Source organism: Catharus ustulatus, chromosome 3 (assembly GCF_009819885.2).
Source record: "Catharus ustulatus isolate bCatUst1 chromosome 3, bCatUst1.pri.v2, whole genome shotgun sequence".
Classification (NCBI taxonomy): domain Eukaryota; kingdom Metazoa; phylum Chordata; class Aves; order Passeriformes; family Turdidae; genus Catharus; species Catharus ustulatus.
In genome coordinates this window covers 27,095,868-27,114,721 of record NC_046223.1, presented here as the reverse complement: position 1 = coordinate 27,114,721, position 18,854 = coordinate 27,095,868, and the positions used below count along the sequence as shown (strand labels likewise).

The 18,854-nt window shown below is 37.5% G+C and overlaps 1 protein-coding gene across 4 annotated transcripts in view; it reads left to right on the top strand.

Annotated features, from left to right (window-relative positions):
* The window catches only part of THADA (THADA armadillo repeat containing), a 154,602-nt gene that overhangs the window by 21,348 nt on the left and 114,400 nt on the right, over positions 1–18,854 (top strand). For all 4 annotated transcript variants that reach the window (XM_033054000.1, XM_033054001.1, XM_033054002.1 and 1 more), the window contains exons 22-26: positions 1,361–1,470; positions 8,516–8,648; positions 11,281–11,394; positions 12,486–12,608; positions 13,270–13,361. In XM_033054000.1, coding sequence (XP_032909891.1) covers positions 1,361–1,470; positions 8,516–8,648; positions 11,281–11,394; positions 12,486–12,608; positions 13,270–13,361 — 572 coding nt within the window. The remainder of the gene's footprint in view (positions 1–1,360; positions 1,471–8,515; positions 8,649–11,280; positions 11,395–12,485; positions 12,609–13,269; positions 13,362–18,854) is intronic.

Here is an 18,854-nt window from a genome sequence, read left to right as displayed (position 1 = left end):
TGTATGGATTTCTTGATTTGGTTTTGTTTACACACCTGGAGAATTGCCATGTCCGTGGGTCAGTTCCTTGTGAATAAAGGGCATTTACTCTTCCTTTTTGGACTAGAAGCTGAAATGAAACCCTGTGGTTACATAAGCTACCTTAAAATCCATTCAGAAATAACTTTTTTAGCTTGAATATCTCCAATTATTATGTTTCACATTAGGTGAGCTATAGCTGCAGGAAATAATATGTAGACTCTCTCTGATTATTTTTTTCTCTTTAATTATTGCAATCTCATTGTTTGGGTGATGCAAATTACTTAAGGAGGTTGAAAAACCATAAAGGTAGATAGGAGTTTCATTTCCCTGATAACTTAATTGCTTGTCAGACTATTAAAGTAATAGAGTAATTGTATAAGTAACAGAACAAACAGAAATTTATAAGCAACTTGATGTGGTTTAATGCATTTTTTTATATTAAAGGTTTAAAGAAACTTTTACTGGAGAGCTTTTAGGAAAGACTCTGGAAGTAAATTTTGCATAAGGTTATTAAGTACATGCTATATGCATTTTAAACAAATTAAGTGGGAAATTTGATTTAGACCTTGAAAGTTGATGAGAATTAAAAGAAAGAAACCCAGCAAACCAGATAGCCTGTGCTTTGTGGAATGAGATTGTGTGGATCTGTAAACTTCCAGACCTATTTAAAAGCTTTGTATTAATAGAACTCTAGAAAATAATTAAGTGAAAGTTTAGTTTTCGCATTTTCAATTTAAATGCTTTTAAAAATGGCTCACATTACTACAGCATAATCTTCACTTTAAAATTGTTTCTAATGGTCAACAGCAATTATGCAGAATTCTGGAAGGTCAGAAATTTGTATTTATCTATGTATTACCTAATCTAATGTAGATTTGTTTCCCTTCAGTACTATTTTTAGAGTTTGGATTTTATGTTAAATGTTTTTTAGATTTTTTTTTTCTGCCATTGTGCTTTAGTTGGCATTTTCTTTGGGGTTTTAGGCAAGAGTGTAGGCAAACAAGAAGGATTTTGCATTTGTTTCCCCTGAAAATCAGAGCTGTCCCTTCCTTCTGTTATGTCCATCACAGACAAATAACCGATTTCATGTCCTTTGTATTTTTGAACTTTTTAAAAGAATGTAGAACTACCCCCTAAACCTAAAAAAATTAGTATAATATTTGTTATCATTTAAGTAAGTGATTGTTTATGATAAGACTTCTAGTTGTTTTTTGCTTGTACCAGTGACCTTTCCAGCCAGGGGAGGATTGCTGCTTTGAACTGCAAAATATTTTGCATATATAAGTAAATTATGTACGTGTAATTTCAAATGGCTTAGTAACTTTTTCTTTCTTTTTAGGTTAAAAATATTGGTGATTACTTTAAACATCATCTGCTGCAATCAAGGCACAGGGGTGCGTTTGAATTGGCATATGCTGGCTTCGTGCAACTTACAGAAATGCTTTCCAGGTAGTAGATGGGCAGCTTAGTGCGTTTTTAATATAAGTTTTACCAAATTTTGGCATTGATCCTGAAACTGGCTGTGCAGGCAGATCCTTGCTTTCATGTGGATTTTATTTAAGTTTGGTGTAGGCATGATTATGACAGTTACATGATGTCTGTGACTTGGACTGCGGTACTTATGGTTAGAGATGGTGCTTAGGCATTGAAAAATGATACAGACATGTAATGCTTGCTGCATTTTTCTTCGTTTCTGGCATGTTAGTTTCCTGAACAGCTCTTAAAAACTCTTGGGAAACGTAGGCGTGTAGAGTTCTTCCATCTCACTCCCCTCTTCTGGTCCTTTAAAATGTGTGCCAGACTTTTTTTGCTTTAGCCAGGACATTTTCTTGGAAACTTCTGTTACCTGTCAGTGAGTTGGTTATTGTGACATTAGGAAGACTACCTGACAGTGCATCACAGGGTGTGATATGCACTCTGGCTTTTTTCTTTCCTCTTGTAACTTTATAGTTTCCTAGAAGAACTAAATGAACATAATTGTCCTGAGGTCTGGGTAAGATCACTGGAATTTCCATTACATCCTTAGCTACTGATTTCAAGTGCTGGTTATGTTTCTTTTTGGTGTACAGTGTTTATATCCCATCCATGTTTAAATAATACTTATTAAAATTTCTACTGACTAGGTAGAGTTTGGTGGGGTTTTTTGTTGTTGAGTTTTTTGAACTTGAAAGACCAGTCAGAATTTCAATTTGAAGTCCTGTATTTTCACACCAATGCCAAGTTAAGTCACTAATGTTCCCCTTTTACCCCACACCAGCCAGTTTGAGGTACAGATCTGTTTCTTCTTTATTTCATGCTGGAAACAGTTTTGGTGCTTTTAGTACAAACTTGGTTGGCTGATCAGGTTCACTGTGTGTCCCTTCAGAAAATTTTGCCAACAGAAGTGAGGCTTGGTCTCTGCTACTGGATGCTGGGTGAGAGTGCTGCATCTGTGTACCAGCACTGCAGTACAGTAATGGTATTTGACACGTGGTGGTGTTCATTCTGTGTGCCAGTGGGATGGTAAACTGCATGCCACGATTCTCTTGGTGATCTCTTTCTCTGCAAGGTACATTATTTTCTTTCAGTGATAGCAATCTGAGGGATTTCAGATTGGCCTGAGGAGTTAGTTGAGTGCTTGCACAACCTTGCTTTACACTTTGTGGTTTACTCAAAAAGAAAAAAAAAGAAACTTACTGCTTATCTTTTTACCTGTCCCTATGTTTTATATACACTTGTTTAGATATTGGTATGTTTTTCTAAACCATGAAAACTTAGTTCAGGAAGTTTTAAGGTCATACAAGTTTTCTCCCATCAAGGTGAAGAGAGAGTCTGGCCATCAGAGTAATGCAACTTAAAAAAAAATCGAACAACCAGCAAACAGACCTTTTACTTCCAAGAGTCTGTTTGAGAGGAGAAAGGTGGTAATCCAAACAGATATAGCCCCACTGGTCTGATCTCAGTCAACATGTCAGCAAGGCTGACTTGTAGCAAAAGCAAAGTAAAAAGCAGGAAATAATGGAAAACAGATAAAACTTGCAGTCAGTTTTTAGAAGAGTCGCTGTTTTTCTTTGATTTTCAGTTTTTAAATTTCTTTTAAAAGCTGAGGCAAATAGAGTAGAGCAAACCTACCCAGACTTTGGTGGTTGCCTTTCCTGCATTCTGCCATTATATTTAAGGGAACATCATCCACTTAACATCAGCTTTATGTTAGGTTGAAATGAAGAGTCAAACCCAAGAGAACTCTGCTTGCCTGAAAATTATTCAAACATTAAGTGATATCTATGTATCATCGAAAACAAAAGCCCTCCAAAATTAAGGAACTTTACTCCTCTGAATTAGCAGTTGTCCATTACAATTTTTTTGGTTATCTATACTGCCTAACATTTTTAAAGTTATTTCAAGTGGAGCAAGTGTTCCTTTGGGAAAAAAGATTTATAAGAACTGGAGAGTAGCTCTGTGGAAGTGCATTTGTTTCAACGAAAGACAATATTTTCCAGGAACTGCAGGTCTCAAGGCTTATATTTGTATTTAAAACAAAGGAGAAAGGAGACTGATACCAGAACAGGAAATGACTCTTTGATTTGGTACTCCTGGGATATGAGGAGTATTTTGAGACTCTCCTCCAGAAGGGATGAATTATGTCTCATGAATGCAGCTGCCTTGCAGGTCTGTTGATTGTCATGGAGTCTTTCCATGTCCCCTGCTGCAGCTGGGGGCTCCATTGTGCAAGTGAATCTCAACTGGCTTGCTTCTCTCCATAGCTGAGAGGCTCATGGGCAGTCTTGAAGCATGTGTGTTAGAATCTCTATTAATTTACTGCTGTGTCCACAAATGCCAGAGGACAAAGCTTTTGTACAGGGCAGCTCATAGTAATATACAGCTTAGCATGATACCTTATTGAACTGGGTTGAACTCAAGATGTGCAGAAGCAGCCCTGACACTTGAATTTGTTCTTTCTGTAAAACACAGTGAAAAATCTGTCGCTAGGACTGTGCCAGATCCCTCTCCCAGGCACTTATGAATGACTCCAGTTGAACATAGTCTTTCACTTATTTATAGCCAAGGACTTTTTCAAAACTTTATGCTGCAGTGTCTTTTATCTGAGCTTGTTTCTGGCTGTACAACCCTTAAGAACCAAGAGAATACTTTTTTCTAGACAGAATGATGGTATTCATTCCTGTTTGGTTAGTAGTGAAAGAAAAATATTTCCTCTGCAGATGAAATTGATCTGTCTTGAAATTTGGATGTAAGTTGCTGAGTCTGCTCTAATAGGCAAGTTACCATTCTTCTGTTTCCCTGTTGATACTCCTTCTGGGAGTGTAGTGCTCCCTTTGTCATGCCTGCTAAATGTTGCCTGCAGCTGCACCTTCAGAAAACCGTACAGTTACATAACAAGCAACATTCATATCAATGAAATTAGCAATGTGTTTTTAAAAAGAGTATTTCCTGTCAAAGGCCTGGAGAAATTAAAAAATGCTCATTTAGTCTGATAACATGGTTCAGGAACATCAGGAATCTGTTTTAAACTTAAATTTGAATCTCCTGTAATCCTTATTGCTCAAGCAATTTCTTGGTCCCAAATGACATTTTGCCTGCTTTGCATTTCTTTTTTTCAGTGATCTGTCTGCTGAGAGATCAGGTAGATTTCTGGAAATCTGAAATGGTATTGCATAGCTATGGAGGCAGTGCTTTGCTTCACTAAAGTTGCAGAATGCAAGGGTGAGATCTGGGAAGAGTAATGTCATGCAGTGCAATGTGTTTACTTAGGAATAATTTATTTTGAACACTTTAAAATGTTTGATTGGAACTTAAACACGGTGAGCACTATTTTAGGGGATGTTAAATTACATTAAAACTGTAATTTACTAAAAGAAAGATAAATATGAAAATAATGATTTTAAAAATGTTTAATCTGTCAGTATCAGTGAAAATTACTTATCTGTACCTAGTCAGTGTCAGATCTTCTGTAATATTTCTTTTGAGGAACTGGGAATAGACCCCTGCTAATCCTTTGCAGTGAACTCTGCTTCTAGCTCATTTTGTTGCTCTGAAGTGACTGTAACTCTTTGCTTTCCCAACCTGCTGTGATCTGCCAGGAAGACTTGTAAAACAGAAATATCACTTAATGGACTTTCTAGTGAAACTTACCAAAATTGTAAATAACTTTTCAGCAAAAAGTATAATCACAGATGTGAAGGAAAGAGTGTTGAAGGAAGAGAAAGTTTTTCTCCCCCATTTTCTATTCTTATAAAATGAGATGCGTGTAGTGTTAGGAAATGCATGGCATAATGAAGTATGAGATACAATGTTAACTGTAACACTGCTCAGGTTGATGAAGTGTTAATTTTTAACACTGTTCATGTTTTCTTTCCCATTTCTTTTCCTGCTTGTGAGAGAGAGATGGGGTAATGATACTGTCTTTCTGAAATTTTGAAGCCACCCAAGGTTCTCTCTACTCTGCCTTACTTATAGAGAAACCTCAAACCCATCTCAATGCGCCTATATAAACTGGAAAGTTTAGTTTCATGTCGAGCAGATGCTATGAAAAGGAAGATGCAAGTGGAAGGACTTAGTAGTTTCAGAGGAGTTGTTCTTAAAAGCAGACTTACAACTTGAATGGTAATGTGTTTTTGAGGTTAGATTCTGATCTGAGAAGTACCAGGCACTTTTGTGTCTATAAAAAATGGGAATCACGTTACTTATGGGAAAAATAGTAGTGCTGCAGGCCTGTTGAGAGAGAAAAAAGTGATGAAAGAAACCCACTTTTTCCCTATATAAGAACTGCTTACAGATAGATACATGTAGAAGAAGGCTTCTGTTCATGTGATGTTTGTGCCACAAGGCACTTGCATCCAGCAAGGCCAAATTCAAGATTGATGCATTTTTAACACACCATTTATTTCAGATAGGAGAAAATACAAATATATGACTTAGGTAGTGGAGTTTAACTTTAACAATGTAGGATTGCCAGGCTTTTGTACTCATTGATACTGACCACAGAAGGGGTTTGGGGCATGTATGAAATTGTTTTAACTGACAGATGAACAGACAGAAAATTGTGGATTACACTTAATGTAGTGCATCTTAAGTGATTTACTATGTTGTATTTTCATTATCAGCAGTATTTGTCTGATCTGATAGAAATCATTACTATTTCATTCTGGAAAATGACATTTGATCTTGAGGCTTTAATTTTTTTATTGTAAAACTTCATTATTCTTAACATTTAGGGCCACCTGCTTCTTATGACAATATTCTTCTTGCCAGACCACAAGGAGACAGAACTGCCAAATGGAAGGGAGTGGTCATCTCCATTGCAAAGTCAATAGTCTCTAATGTTTCTAACTCTACAGCAGTAACTCTTTCACCTTCTAATAAATAAAAGTGCATTGGTGGGTGACTGAACAAGGTAGAATTACTTGTGGCAAGATCAAAGCAGTATGGCTTTAAGGGAGTCTGGAGTTTATTTGACTTCAGTATGCTTCTCTTGCTACTAATACCGAGAGGAGAAAAGTCCCTCAGTTTGCTTAAGAATAAAATATTCAGTGTTCTACATAGCAACTTCTAGCTATTTCATTAATGCTTTACTTTGTGCTCCTCTGCACCCCAGCAGATGTTGGTATTTCTCGTGGGGTGTTCATGTTAATTCTAAGATAACATACTGAAGAGAGATGAGCACTGTTCTCTGCATGATTGAATGAAGACATTTAAATTCTGCTTAGCTAGGGAGGTAAGACCAGGTGCCTCCATGATCAGAAGCAGCATATTTTGCAGAATGTGTTGATGTGGATGAAGAGAGCTACAAAGCAGTGTCTTAACTGCTGAGGCTCATGGGGGAGACCCGTAAGAAGTTTTGTGTGGTCTCAATCCTGTACTTGTATCTTCATTGCGTTCCCAAAAGTGAGCAAAGGAATGCATCCTGAAAGTAATCAAAGGCAAGGCACTTATCAGCAAAAGAAAGAGAATAGTTAAAGAGAAGAGAACTCACTGTGAGTTTCCAGGTTAATCTGGTGGCTTCTGTCATAGGCTTGGGGCAGGAAGTGCCTTTCTTCTATGCCATGGATATCAGGTGACGTATCGTTCGTGCAACCTGGTTCCTCCTGAGCTCTGGCCTGGTGGTTTGCATTCTGACTGCCCTTTGGAAGAGATGCTGCCCTTAAAAAAATGGGAAGAATGCCTAGCAGCAGTTTAGGAAATGTGGTGGAAATCCTGCAGGAATTGCTAAAGAGTAAGAAGTGTCCTGTGTCTTCTCCTGACCTGTCTAGCTCTTCTTGTGACCTCAGGTGTCTACCTTACCGATTTTCTGTTTATTTTGTAAAAAGAAGGAAAAGAGGGTTTCACTACTGATTAAAGCCTCATTTATTGTTCACAATCAGGTTTTTAGCCTATGTAAATTCTTACTTTAATAAGAGGAGGATGAAGAAGAGAATAGATACAGGCCTGCCATTAGATTTTGGTTTTCACATCAGTACCTGCTTGCTACCTTTTACCTTTTTTCTTAAATTCTTTATTTCAGTCACCCAGGTAGAAAACTTGATTGTAGTCTTACCGTAAAGTCTCACTACTTAATAGTGAATTTAATTATAGTGTATATTTTTAGGTAAGGTGAGTCCTGCATAGTTGAGATAATTGCAATTGCATTGTCCACAGTGATGAATTATTTCTTCTGCTCTGAATCACGTGTCAAACCAGTGTGACAGGTTTTAATAACAATGTCGTGTTAATGGAAGTTTTCGTACCAATGAATGATCCTTTTGGAACATTGACATAAGATTAATGGGCTGGTGCTGCACACTGAATGTGGTACATTTCATTGAACTGAACAGCACCAATAATTGAAGTAGACTTGAGTTTTCCTTGTCCTTGGAAGTCCTTTGCTTTCAGGCAATGCTGAGTTTTACAGCTGCAGAGGAGGAGTATTTAATGATAGGAGAGCAATTTAAGTACTTTATGAAAAGTTTCACTGACTTAGTGTTGAAAAGAGCAGTATGTCTTGTTTTTCATTCCTTCCATTGCTCTGAGGATTGCAGAGTTATTTACATGGTGTGTGCTTACTTTGAGGGGCTTCAGTGTCAGTTCGTATGGTTATAAACATGAATATTAGTGTAAGGGGCACACATCAGCTACTGTGTGGTAACAAAGATACTAATTTGTCAAGTGTCACTTCCTACACAATGGCTGATGTGCGTATGTCTGTCTTTTTTCTCCAGAACATGGTAATAATTGTTACCAGAAGAGAATTGTTGCAGCAAAGCACAGAATCTTGTTTTCTGTTCAATTAAATAGGTTTTGCTAGTGACACTTATTAGTATAATTGGTACCAACACTGGAAAAATGTATAATTTTGCTTAAAATTAATCTTACTTCATAATAAAAGTCTGTGCATGTGCTTGGAGAGGTTAACATACGGTATAAAATACTTCTTAAGGTCACTAAATACTTTCTTTGACTTTGTCCTTGTTTTATTCACTTGTTTCATGTTTCTTGTTTCTGATGTATCTGTTTTATGTAGATGTAACAGTGAAAGTCTGCACAAGATGCCAGAGCACTGGCTAAACTGTGTGTTAGAAGAAATCAAATCCTGTGATCCTTCTTCCACACTGTGTGCAACCAGACGGAGTGCAGGAATTCCATTCTACATACAGGTACCAACTAATGCCACTGCCTCTGATTTAAATGTATTGTCCAGAAAGGGAATTAAAGAAAGGAAATTACATATTTATTTTTCCCACTTCAACCCCTTTTCATCAAACAGTTGTTTGGTTTCTTTTTATAGGCTTTGATTGCCTTTGTGCAACCAGAAACTGTTTGTGTGTTTGACACCTCAGTTCTATTGACTCTTGAGATTTTTGCCTTGTGGTAAATTTCAGTGGCATTTCTGAAGACTGTGTTTAGGCTTTGTGTTTACAACTGTAATAATTTTGGCAAATTGACAGGTTAATTCACAGATTAAGTAAGACTTTGTTGATCATGTAACTATGTGCTACTTCAGTGCGAAGCAGGAGAGTGGTAAAATATGAACAGACTTTCACAGAATTCTATTAAATACTGCAAAGAACTTGGGAGGGCCACTCAACATCAGTAAAGCACGAGTAATAGTGTCACACAAACTGATGTTGACTGGCAGTCTCAAGTGCAGTGGAGGAGTAGATTACTGAAGACTTCTATCTGTGAACGTGGGGCCACGCTCCCACATTCTTCCCACTCCCTGTGCTACCTTCAGCTCCATTAATCCCAGCCTCTCTGGCTTCTGCCAAGTTCAGAAGTGATGGTGGGATGGCAGTGTTTTGTCTCTGCTGGAAGTGTCACCTCTTGCTGAGTGCCCCACATTAGTATGCAGCAGCTCATGTACATCCATGTGGGGTCAGTCACTGCAGAGTTGGTTTTGCAGATTATGCTTCACTTATTTTCATTCCTTAAAGCAGCCATATTTGCTTTCCCCTAAATTAACCTCCATGATCTTCTTGATTTTCAACCAGTTTTCTAAGACAGGAATCCAAGAGTAACTCTGTGATTTGTAACTTTCTCCACTCTCTGAAGTACAGTCTCAAGCACGTTCCAAGGATCTGAGGGACTGCTGGGAGCAAGCTCTCCCTGCCAGAATAATTCATCTTGCTTGTTTTCCACTCCAGTTTGCCCTGAGAAAGTTGAGGCAGCTGGCTTCTGTCTGACCTCTTCTGTCACTCACAGCCTGCTCCTGGCTTTGCTTGATGGGTGTGCAAGGCAGCAGAGATCAGAAGTAGGGCACTGGTTTCAGACACATTTTTCCTGCTCGGTTTCAACAGATAAATATCTTTCTCACTTCTAAGAGTAAGTTGTCTGCAGAAGGAATTTGGTGATTTCATGTTTCCCCATTCACACCACGTAGTTTGAATCTGGTGGTTATTTATCTCATTTTCATCTTGATAATGTGGGGGAAAAAAGCATGTTTGAATCAGTGTATGTAAAAATTGGGTTGCTGTAAGGAGTAGATGGGACCCAGTGATACCCCACTGCAGAAAACATGTGTAGTCTGCAGTTGGCCTACTGATTCCATAGGGCAAAGCTTGCACTGTGCCTCAGCTCTATGGATAAACAGGTCAGAGGCTTCTTTTTTGACAGCTCTGGAAGAGTACAAAATATAGTCAATTAACAGGAAAATTTGAAATTAGCATTTGGATTAATCTGAAAAAAACTATTTTCAAATTGCAATTTTATAGTAAAGAGAAGTGGTAGTGTTCTTTGGCAGTAGTTTTGAATGTGCCCATAGACTCAGTAAAATGAATCTTCAATGCCATGTGGCATTTAGGTAATAAAAATACAAGCTGTAATGTGTATCCTAGCAGTAGTAAAAGAAGGTTGTTTTATTAATGCAGTGTGGTCTGTTTGCATCCTGTGATGTGTTCTTGTTAACCTAAACCACATCTATTTTAATGAGAATATGTAATTTTTAAGGCTATAACCATTCCATGACCTCTTTAAAATAGGAATGTTTAGTGCAGGATGAATAGTGCAAAGGTGCAGCTCCATGTAGTGGATGGGTTGAACATTATGAAATTCTAGTCTTCTGGTCAGTCTCTTCTCTTTTATACTTCATGAAAACCCCTTTTTTCCCACCTGCCCTGTCTGTTTCTCCTATCATTAAAGATACTGATAAACTGACAGAAACTACACCTGGGTTTCTGCCTAAACTTTGTAATTCATTTGGTTCTTACTGATGCTGAACAGACTCTAGACCTAAAAGCACAAACAGATAATACTCTTTTATTGGTAATAAATTATTTATGATTATCCATTTGTACTAACTTGGAAAAATTCATCAAGAAGTATGACACAAAGAGAGAAACACTATTCTAAATTCAGACCTGAATTTTAGAGAGCTGATTTAGTACCGTCCACTGAAATGCTGTTTGGAGATGGATGCATCTCTTTCCTCTTTTCAAAAATGTGCTGCTAGTTTTATTCTGTGTTGCAAACCAGAATTTATTCTTTGGCCAGCCCTTGTCATCTCAGATAAGTTATTACTTAAAAAAACCCCAACATACTAGGAAGTGTAAGTATGTATTGTACAGCAGATACTTTTGCTGTCCAAAATGTTATGGTTTGTGTACTGAGAAGCTTTAAACAACTCTGAGTTGATACTGAAACTTCATTTTTTTGCAAGTTTTTCTTAGTCCTTCTGTATGGTCAGAAGCTAGGCTGTGGTCTGGTAAATACAGGAATGAGAACAGAACTGGTAGTACAGAAAAATGGCTAGAAACACCTGATTTTTCTTTTTGTTTTTCCTCCTTTCCGTAGGCTTTGTTGGCATCAGAACCAAAGAAGAGCAAAACTGATTTGCTGAAAATGACAATGAAAGAATTGATATCTCTGACTGCACCTTTAAATGAATCTTTAAGTGTAATTCCACAGGTAAAATTCAGCCTGTCTTCAGAAGGCAAATGTCAAAAGTGTGTTTATGCTATTTCAAACAGTTAAGGAAAGTGTGTGTTTTTAATGAGGGTATTCTGTTCTTACTGTCTGTAGCTAAATTCTAAAATGTATTTGCATGTGCAGAGGTTATGAAGTTACTGTAAAACATTAAAAAATGAATTGGACATAATTCCATTTTTTTCTAGTACAGCAAATGGAGTCCTATATGAGCAATTTACTGCCTAGAGTATATTTCTAAACAGATAGATAAGTAACTTCCTTTTTACAAGTTTGCAAATGAACAAGCAAGCTTTACTTACATCTAAAGTAAACAAATGAGTTGTTTCACTATGATTCATGCATAAATACTACATGAAAACTGATTTTAGTAATTCCTAAAACTTAACTGCATGCATTTGGAATGCTAAAATAACTTACTTTAAAGGCAAGACCTGTATCTTCAAAATGTTATCATTTACTTTCTGTCTGTTTCTAAGTTCAAGCCATAATTTTTTCACAATACACAGAAGGATATCTTAATGACTCTGCCAGATTTTCTGCTGGTAAAAATTTATGTAGCCTTGTCAAAATCCATGAAACCACATGTATTACCATCTTCCTTTACAGAGGGTAGAGAAATATCAGAAAATGCTACACATGGTAAAGCTAGCCTGGCTGTCAGTTTTAGCTTAGTATTGCCCTCCTGTGAGTTGTAGTTTATTTTTTCTCACAGTATCTACAGCGTGTCAAGAATGTTGGAAAAGATGATTCTGAACTTCTAAAGTTATTTTTACAGCCATGATAAGCTAAGGATAAAAGAATGTTGGCCTTCACTTGCAATGCCTGGACAGTAGTTGTTAGGGGAATATATTTTTAAACTGTGTTACTGTTATTAACAATGTTTACTGCGGGACCATTTTAATGCATTTTTAAGCAGCAGAGTTTCTTGTATTTAATAAGAACTTAAAGTGCTGTAAATGTGTATACAGATTGATTTTGCTTTGCACGTTCACTGTTGTAATTACATAAACTAAATTTAAGATCTTTACTGACAAATTTATATTTTTCACGTATTTCTTCTCCCACTACAGGTTCATGCTTTAAATATCCTCCGGGCACTGTACAGGGACACACGTTTAGGTGAAAACATCATGCCTTATGTTGCAGATGGAATAAAAGCATCAATTCTAGGGTTTATGTCACCTGTCTGGGCAGTAAGTTAATTATTAGTTCTGCTTCTCTAGTTTAATAGGATATAGAGTGATCCTGTTCAGTGAAGCTTTCATCATGTCTGTAAATGGCACTACCAAAATTTCTGAAATGTAATATTTTAAGGTACAGTAAAAAATAATGTAGACCTGCAAAAGAGTCATAATTTTGGTCTTATTATTTTGGTTTTGTTTAATTTTTCTTAATGTGAAGTGCTGATATCCATGAAAAGCACGAACAAAGATTACCTTCCTTATAGGTTCAAGTCTCTCTAGCTGTTAAATTTTGAATCAGCACACATAGCTTGTAAGAAGTGCATTTGCATTCATTCTGACTGTTACTTTGCTCTTGAATTAAAGATCCCGTGTGACATATTCGGGTAGAATACTTCATGATCTGCTGTGCATAAGGTGAATACTTTTAGCTACTAAAAATCTGGATATATTCCTTATAATAAAGATAGACATCTCCACAGAACCTGGACTTTCCAGTAGTACCATCTTCATTGGAAGGATGCTCTGAATTAATAGGTTCCATGTGCTGACCTGTAGCATGCTTTTCACTCAGCTGGTATTTTTTTGACTATACATTCGTGGCTGTATTTAAAAAAAAAATAGTACATTTCAAAGGGATTTTTAAAGCATAGTTCTTATTTTTTTCCTTTAGGTACGAAATTCATCTACACTTCTTTTTAGTGCTCTGATTACAAGAATTTTTGGAGTTAAAAGAGGGAAAGATGAAAATTCCAAAAAAAATAGGTAAGCTTCACTTTGTGTTGGTTGTAAGTTTGTGAAATAGGACGTTACCCAACAGTAATTTGAGAATGTTGCTTGCTTTATGGATCTATTTGAATCATGATGTTACAAGAACATCTAGCTGTGCTTAAACCGTGCTGCCAAGAAGTAAATGTTGGGTCAAAAATATCTGCTGTTGAACACAGTATTAATTTGTGCTCATGTGCAATTTCACAGGAGTGGAGTGTTGCTGAGAGGTCTTGCTACCAGTGGCTCTTCCAAAAGGCAGGCACTCTCATGGTCACAAAACAGACCTATTGCTCTAGAGAGCAAAGATAAAGGGGGTAAAAGAAAAGAGGAGCAGTGGTTGCATGTGTTCCCTTCCTTCTAGAGCAGGTCTGGAGTTAATTTCACCCCTACTAATTTGAGATTTTCCTCTTTATTCTTTCTGCTCTAGAACACTGTCATATCTCTTTCCTTCAAGTTATAAAAATTGCATCTTGCACTCTTCCAAGGGATCTTGCCCTTGGATTCTGTAGTCTTGATTCAAATCCGTTACTGTTTCACTTTATTTAAAACCAGTTCTCCTCTAACTCTTAAAACTCCCCAGTCCTGAGCATTCCAGTTTCTTTGCACCCTCCAGTTACTGCACAAGGACCCCCATGTTTTCTTTGGCCTCTTCCTTTAGCTTTTTCAGCAAACGAAGCATATCCATGGCCTGTGCTCTGTAACTGAGGTTTCTGCTCTAGGAGGGATGTGAAAATAACCCTGGATGTAGAATAAACTCATTAAAAAATATTCCTGGGTAAGCCCTTGGGGCCATAGAGTGGTCATGGTATGGATATTATGGTAACCATTTCAGAAATTCCTAATGGATTTTCACATCTCAGGCAAGGCATGCTGTTTCTGAAAGAAGGCAATTGTTACTATTTACCTTCAGAAATTCCACCCTTTTTATAGTGGTTCCTTGCTGTTGATCCGTGTAACTAATAAAATTTTCATGCATATTTTGAAAAACTAAATGTCTTGGGATCATACTGGTCCGTCATCTTTCAGATACTACATAGGTGCCATTTTAGCTGTGTGAAATAATTGATTGCAGGTGTCATTTGAAAAACTTGGTTACTGTGCATATATGAACATGAGGAAGAGTACAGGTAACTCTTTTCCCCAAAATAATTTGAAATGTTAGCTGCTCTATTGCATGAAATTATTCTTTTGTCACATACCCAAGTTACTTCTAAAGTCACTCCTGTAACTCTCCTGAAGCCCAAGCAGAGCAATAAAAAAGCGCTTTTCATTTCTTGCCTTCCTACTTTGGTTTTATAACAGCATTTAAAGTTGTTTTTTCTTCTTTAGCTTTTATATTGAGCACTTAGTGAAAGAGATAGACACCCTGCTTTTTGAAACTTGTATCTTTGGGAAAAACTTGGCACTAACTTCTGCAGTGAGGAGGCAAACTGGCTTCTCAAATGCATGCAGTGTGATGATTTGTGGAATCTGAGATATGTCTGTGAAGCTGCAGGAAGTAATGCATTTGAGCGTCTGTTGGGGATGGGAGATAACTGAACAAAAGAAAGGAATCTTTAATGTAGCTGAATTAAACTTATTAATGACAATGTTAATTATTTTTGAACTGACCCTGTTGACTCGCTTCTCTGAAACTTTTGTTTGCAGTAATTTTTCTGCAGTAACTTTAACCAAAAGATGTTAAAGCTGGGCTGGCTTTCTTTTCTTCATCTGTTCATTTAGCAGTTGTGCCTTGAACATTGTGTGCAATCACTTGTGCTGTTTTCCATATGTGCTTGTCAAAACTGTGACACTGGCATTAGGAAGACACTTCTTAGGACAGGTCAGTGAGACACAGCAGGTGTGAAAGCAGGCAGAGATTTGATCTGTGCCTCCTGTCTCTGCAGAAGAACCCCACAGGTGGATGTAAGGTGGGTTGTGTTTGGGAAGAGAGAGGTCTGTGTTTCTGTGGCTTGGCACCACGAGGTGTCACCGTTGCTGCACAGCTCCCTGCAGCCTCATCCCTGGGTGCAGCTGCGCTTGGGCATTTCTCTTTGGGAGCTTTAAACTCAAGGAGTGTTTTGCTGAAGCAGAATTCATATATTAAAACCCAGTAGTGCTTTCCCCACTTCCAAAGCACTGGCATTTTAGAAACTTGGATCTATAGGAGCTTTTGTGAAACTCGCCTGGGTTTAAGCTGCTTCTTCAGTTGCCTTGCACTTTAAGGGACAGTCAGTCCAGAGACCAACTCTCCCATTAGGACCCTGCCTAGGTTTGCAGTTGACCTCATTTTAGATTGGGAGGTTAAATCTGTCACTTTTGTGTCAGCAGGGTGTTAGGTTATTACTGGGCTATTCTGGACATCTCTCTAAAAAAGGATGGATTTTCTCACTGGTTTCTCAAGAAGAGTTCTTATGATACTGATAGAATTGGGGTGGTTTGTGAAGACTTTCAGAAAGAAACTTTTCTGGAACATGAAGCATTGATGCATCTTCTTTAGCATGGCTGAAAAGCAAGAGTTAGAAAATTAAGATGTGAAAAATAACATCCATGTGCAGTCTTGGAAGTAGAAGAGAGAGGAGTTGTGTGAAGGCTGTTTACAGTGATCCATGCAACTATACATGTTGAACTTTCTCTTCTAGTGAAAATAAACTCTTAGAACTCTTCTCTGGCTTTTCTCTTTCTGAGAGAGACTGTATCAAAACTTCTAATGCTGCTGCAAGTGTGTGTCATAGTGTCTGTATATAGGTGTATGTGTGTATATTTGGCTAAATGACATTCTGAATTTCAGAGAATTTACATTGGTAAAGTGGCCCAGTTAGCACTTACTGGTAGAGGGTTTAGTTTAGATTTTATGTACTTGATTTGGCAATACAATTTTCTTAAATGCTATGATAATTTAAAATCTACAATCCTTGGAATTAAATTCTAGCCACATAAATTCTAAGTACTGAGGAAGGTTGGAAAGAAGTCTTTGCATTGTGCCCATTGATATTTGGGTCCAGAAAGTGTGTTCTGCACAGATACATGATGATGTGCTCTAGAGAAAATACCCCTCTTCTCTGAGCCCTTCACAGCACAGGTGTTTATGTTGGTGCAGTCAGTCACTTCATACTTGCTGTGTCTACATCCTAGCTTGCCTGGCTAAGGTGGCATCAGCTGCTAGCTGTTCCGCAGCCCCTCTGCTCTTCAGACTTGAACAGTGCCCTGGGATCTGCCCTCCACCTAGGCAGTGACTCAGGAGAGGGTCCCAGCTTCCAGGCACATCCTTCCTCTGGCTGCTGTGGCATCACAGAATGACATCAGTTGGAAGAGAGCTGAAGGAACAGCTTGTTCCAACGCCCCTGCCATGGAAATGGACACCTTCCACTAGACCACGTTGCTCAAAGCCCTATCCAGTCTGGTCTTTGAACACTTTGAGGGACAGGGCATCCATAAATTCTATGGGCACCCTGTCAGTTTAAAGCCATTCTCTCTTGTCCTATCCCTACATACCCTTATAAAAAGTTCCTCTGCAGCTCGCTTGGAGGCACTACCCTGAGGGGGCCCATTGAAGACCCAAGTACTGTACTTGGTTTAATGTGAATTGATTGACTAGAACTTGGAACAACAATGAGTTCTGTAGGCCAGTGATTGTTTTTTGATTAAATAGCCACTTCTTTTTTCTTGTGTAGTCAATTTGCAATGTAGATTTGTTCATTCCATGCACTTTTAAAGAAGCTAGAGTGTAGTGTGTGCTTCATAATTCTCTTTCTTTCATGGTAGTTTGTTTATCATCTTAGTGTTGCTATAGATTGCAAATCACCAAAAGTAGATTTTTGCTGTAGTTCATTGTAGGTTCCAATGTCTTGATATGAAGCTATATATATGTTATGGTAGTTAATGCAGACCTGAAAATCAAAGTGAAAATCAGAGTAACTTAGATGTACAGTTAACTCAAATTAATTTTGAAATGTAATTAAATTTCTCATCATAGAGGAATTACCTTCTGTCCAAAGGAGTTAGAGTAATAACAGTGGTACTTTCATATATATATATGTATATGTCAGATACCTTTTTGGTCTGTAGAACAATGCTAATTAAAGCTGTTACTGCTTGTTAGTGAACAAAACACTTGTCCTCAGACATTTGATAAGACTTCTCTTATCAAATTCCTGATATTTCAGCCTTTTTTTTTAAAATTCCCCCCTCCCCCCATCCTAAAGGATAAGAATGAGGTAATTTGCCATTTGACTTAGAACAAGCTTCAGTCTTTAGGTTAATAACAAAGAATCATCGTAGTTTATCTGAAAATGAAATCTTTTTATTTGGAATACAAATGTTGCAGAGTCCTTAGGAAGAGTGACCAGTGGCCTCAGGTATAGACTGGGATTTAGAGAAAGAGTGGGAAGTAGGGAGAATTCCCTCTGCTTCTCAACTTCGTGGAGGACGTTTCAAGAAGGAAAAGCTTCAACTTTTTAATTTAAAAACAGGGTTTTAAGTAAGGCTGAAATGGTACTATGCAACCTGATGATTTTTGTTTCATAACTGGTTTATATGTGTATATATCTGCATTTTGGGAGGAGGGTAGCTGCTATGTATTTATACTGTAGTGAAGGGATAATGTATATGCAGGAAAATACTTGTCAACACAGATTTTCTGTGGAGTTAATACTTATGCTGACTGGAATTTGAGTATGAATGCTGCCATGTTTTCAGTGTTGGTCTAAATCTGTTTGAAAAGAAAGAAAACTTTTCTTGCAATCTGCATAGTATTTGTCTTTATTTTCATTTATAGCTGTCAGTAGATGTTAATGACTTCAAACTCTCTAAAGGGGAAGCTTGTCTTTTTCATGACAATAAGATGAAAACTGTGCAGATGTTAACAGGTTATGAGTATGCCCTGCTGGCTGTGAGGCAGGCAACATTCATGACTGCCCTCTGCTTTACTTGTTTTTATTGCAAGTTGAGTGTTCAGCACTTCTCAGTAAGTGGTTGCTTGCACACTTGAAGGTCACTGAGTGAAATCAAATTACCTTCTAAAAACACTTAAGTTGGTCTGTTTTTTTCTTCTAAATTATATGCTTTTTCTTTAACATTAAGGTTTTAACAGAACCATAACGAATCACATTTAATGCTTTGAAAAGCTAGAAGAAAACACTAGAAAGTGAATGTTCCCATACAAACCTCTCTTTTCATAACATTATCCCTAAATTAAATTAATCTGATATAATCTTCCTTTTATTTAAGCTATTTTTTACTTGTAGCTTCAAATACATAGACTACATTGTAAGTATATGATTCCTGTTATATATTCCACTCCTGGCTGGCTAACACTTCCAGTTTTTCTTACTTAGCACCTGAAGTATCTGTCTGACATAAAGGTTGTTTTGTCAATCATAAGAGGAAGCTTATTAGACATTTTCAGTGGATTATACTAAACTGTGTGTGACTTCTGGGAAGGGTCAGTATTGCCCACAGAGGAGTGGCCAGTCCTGTTTTCGGGTAAGCCAAAATAAACATTGGTGG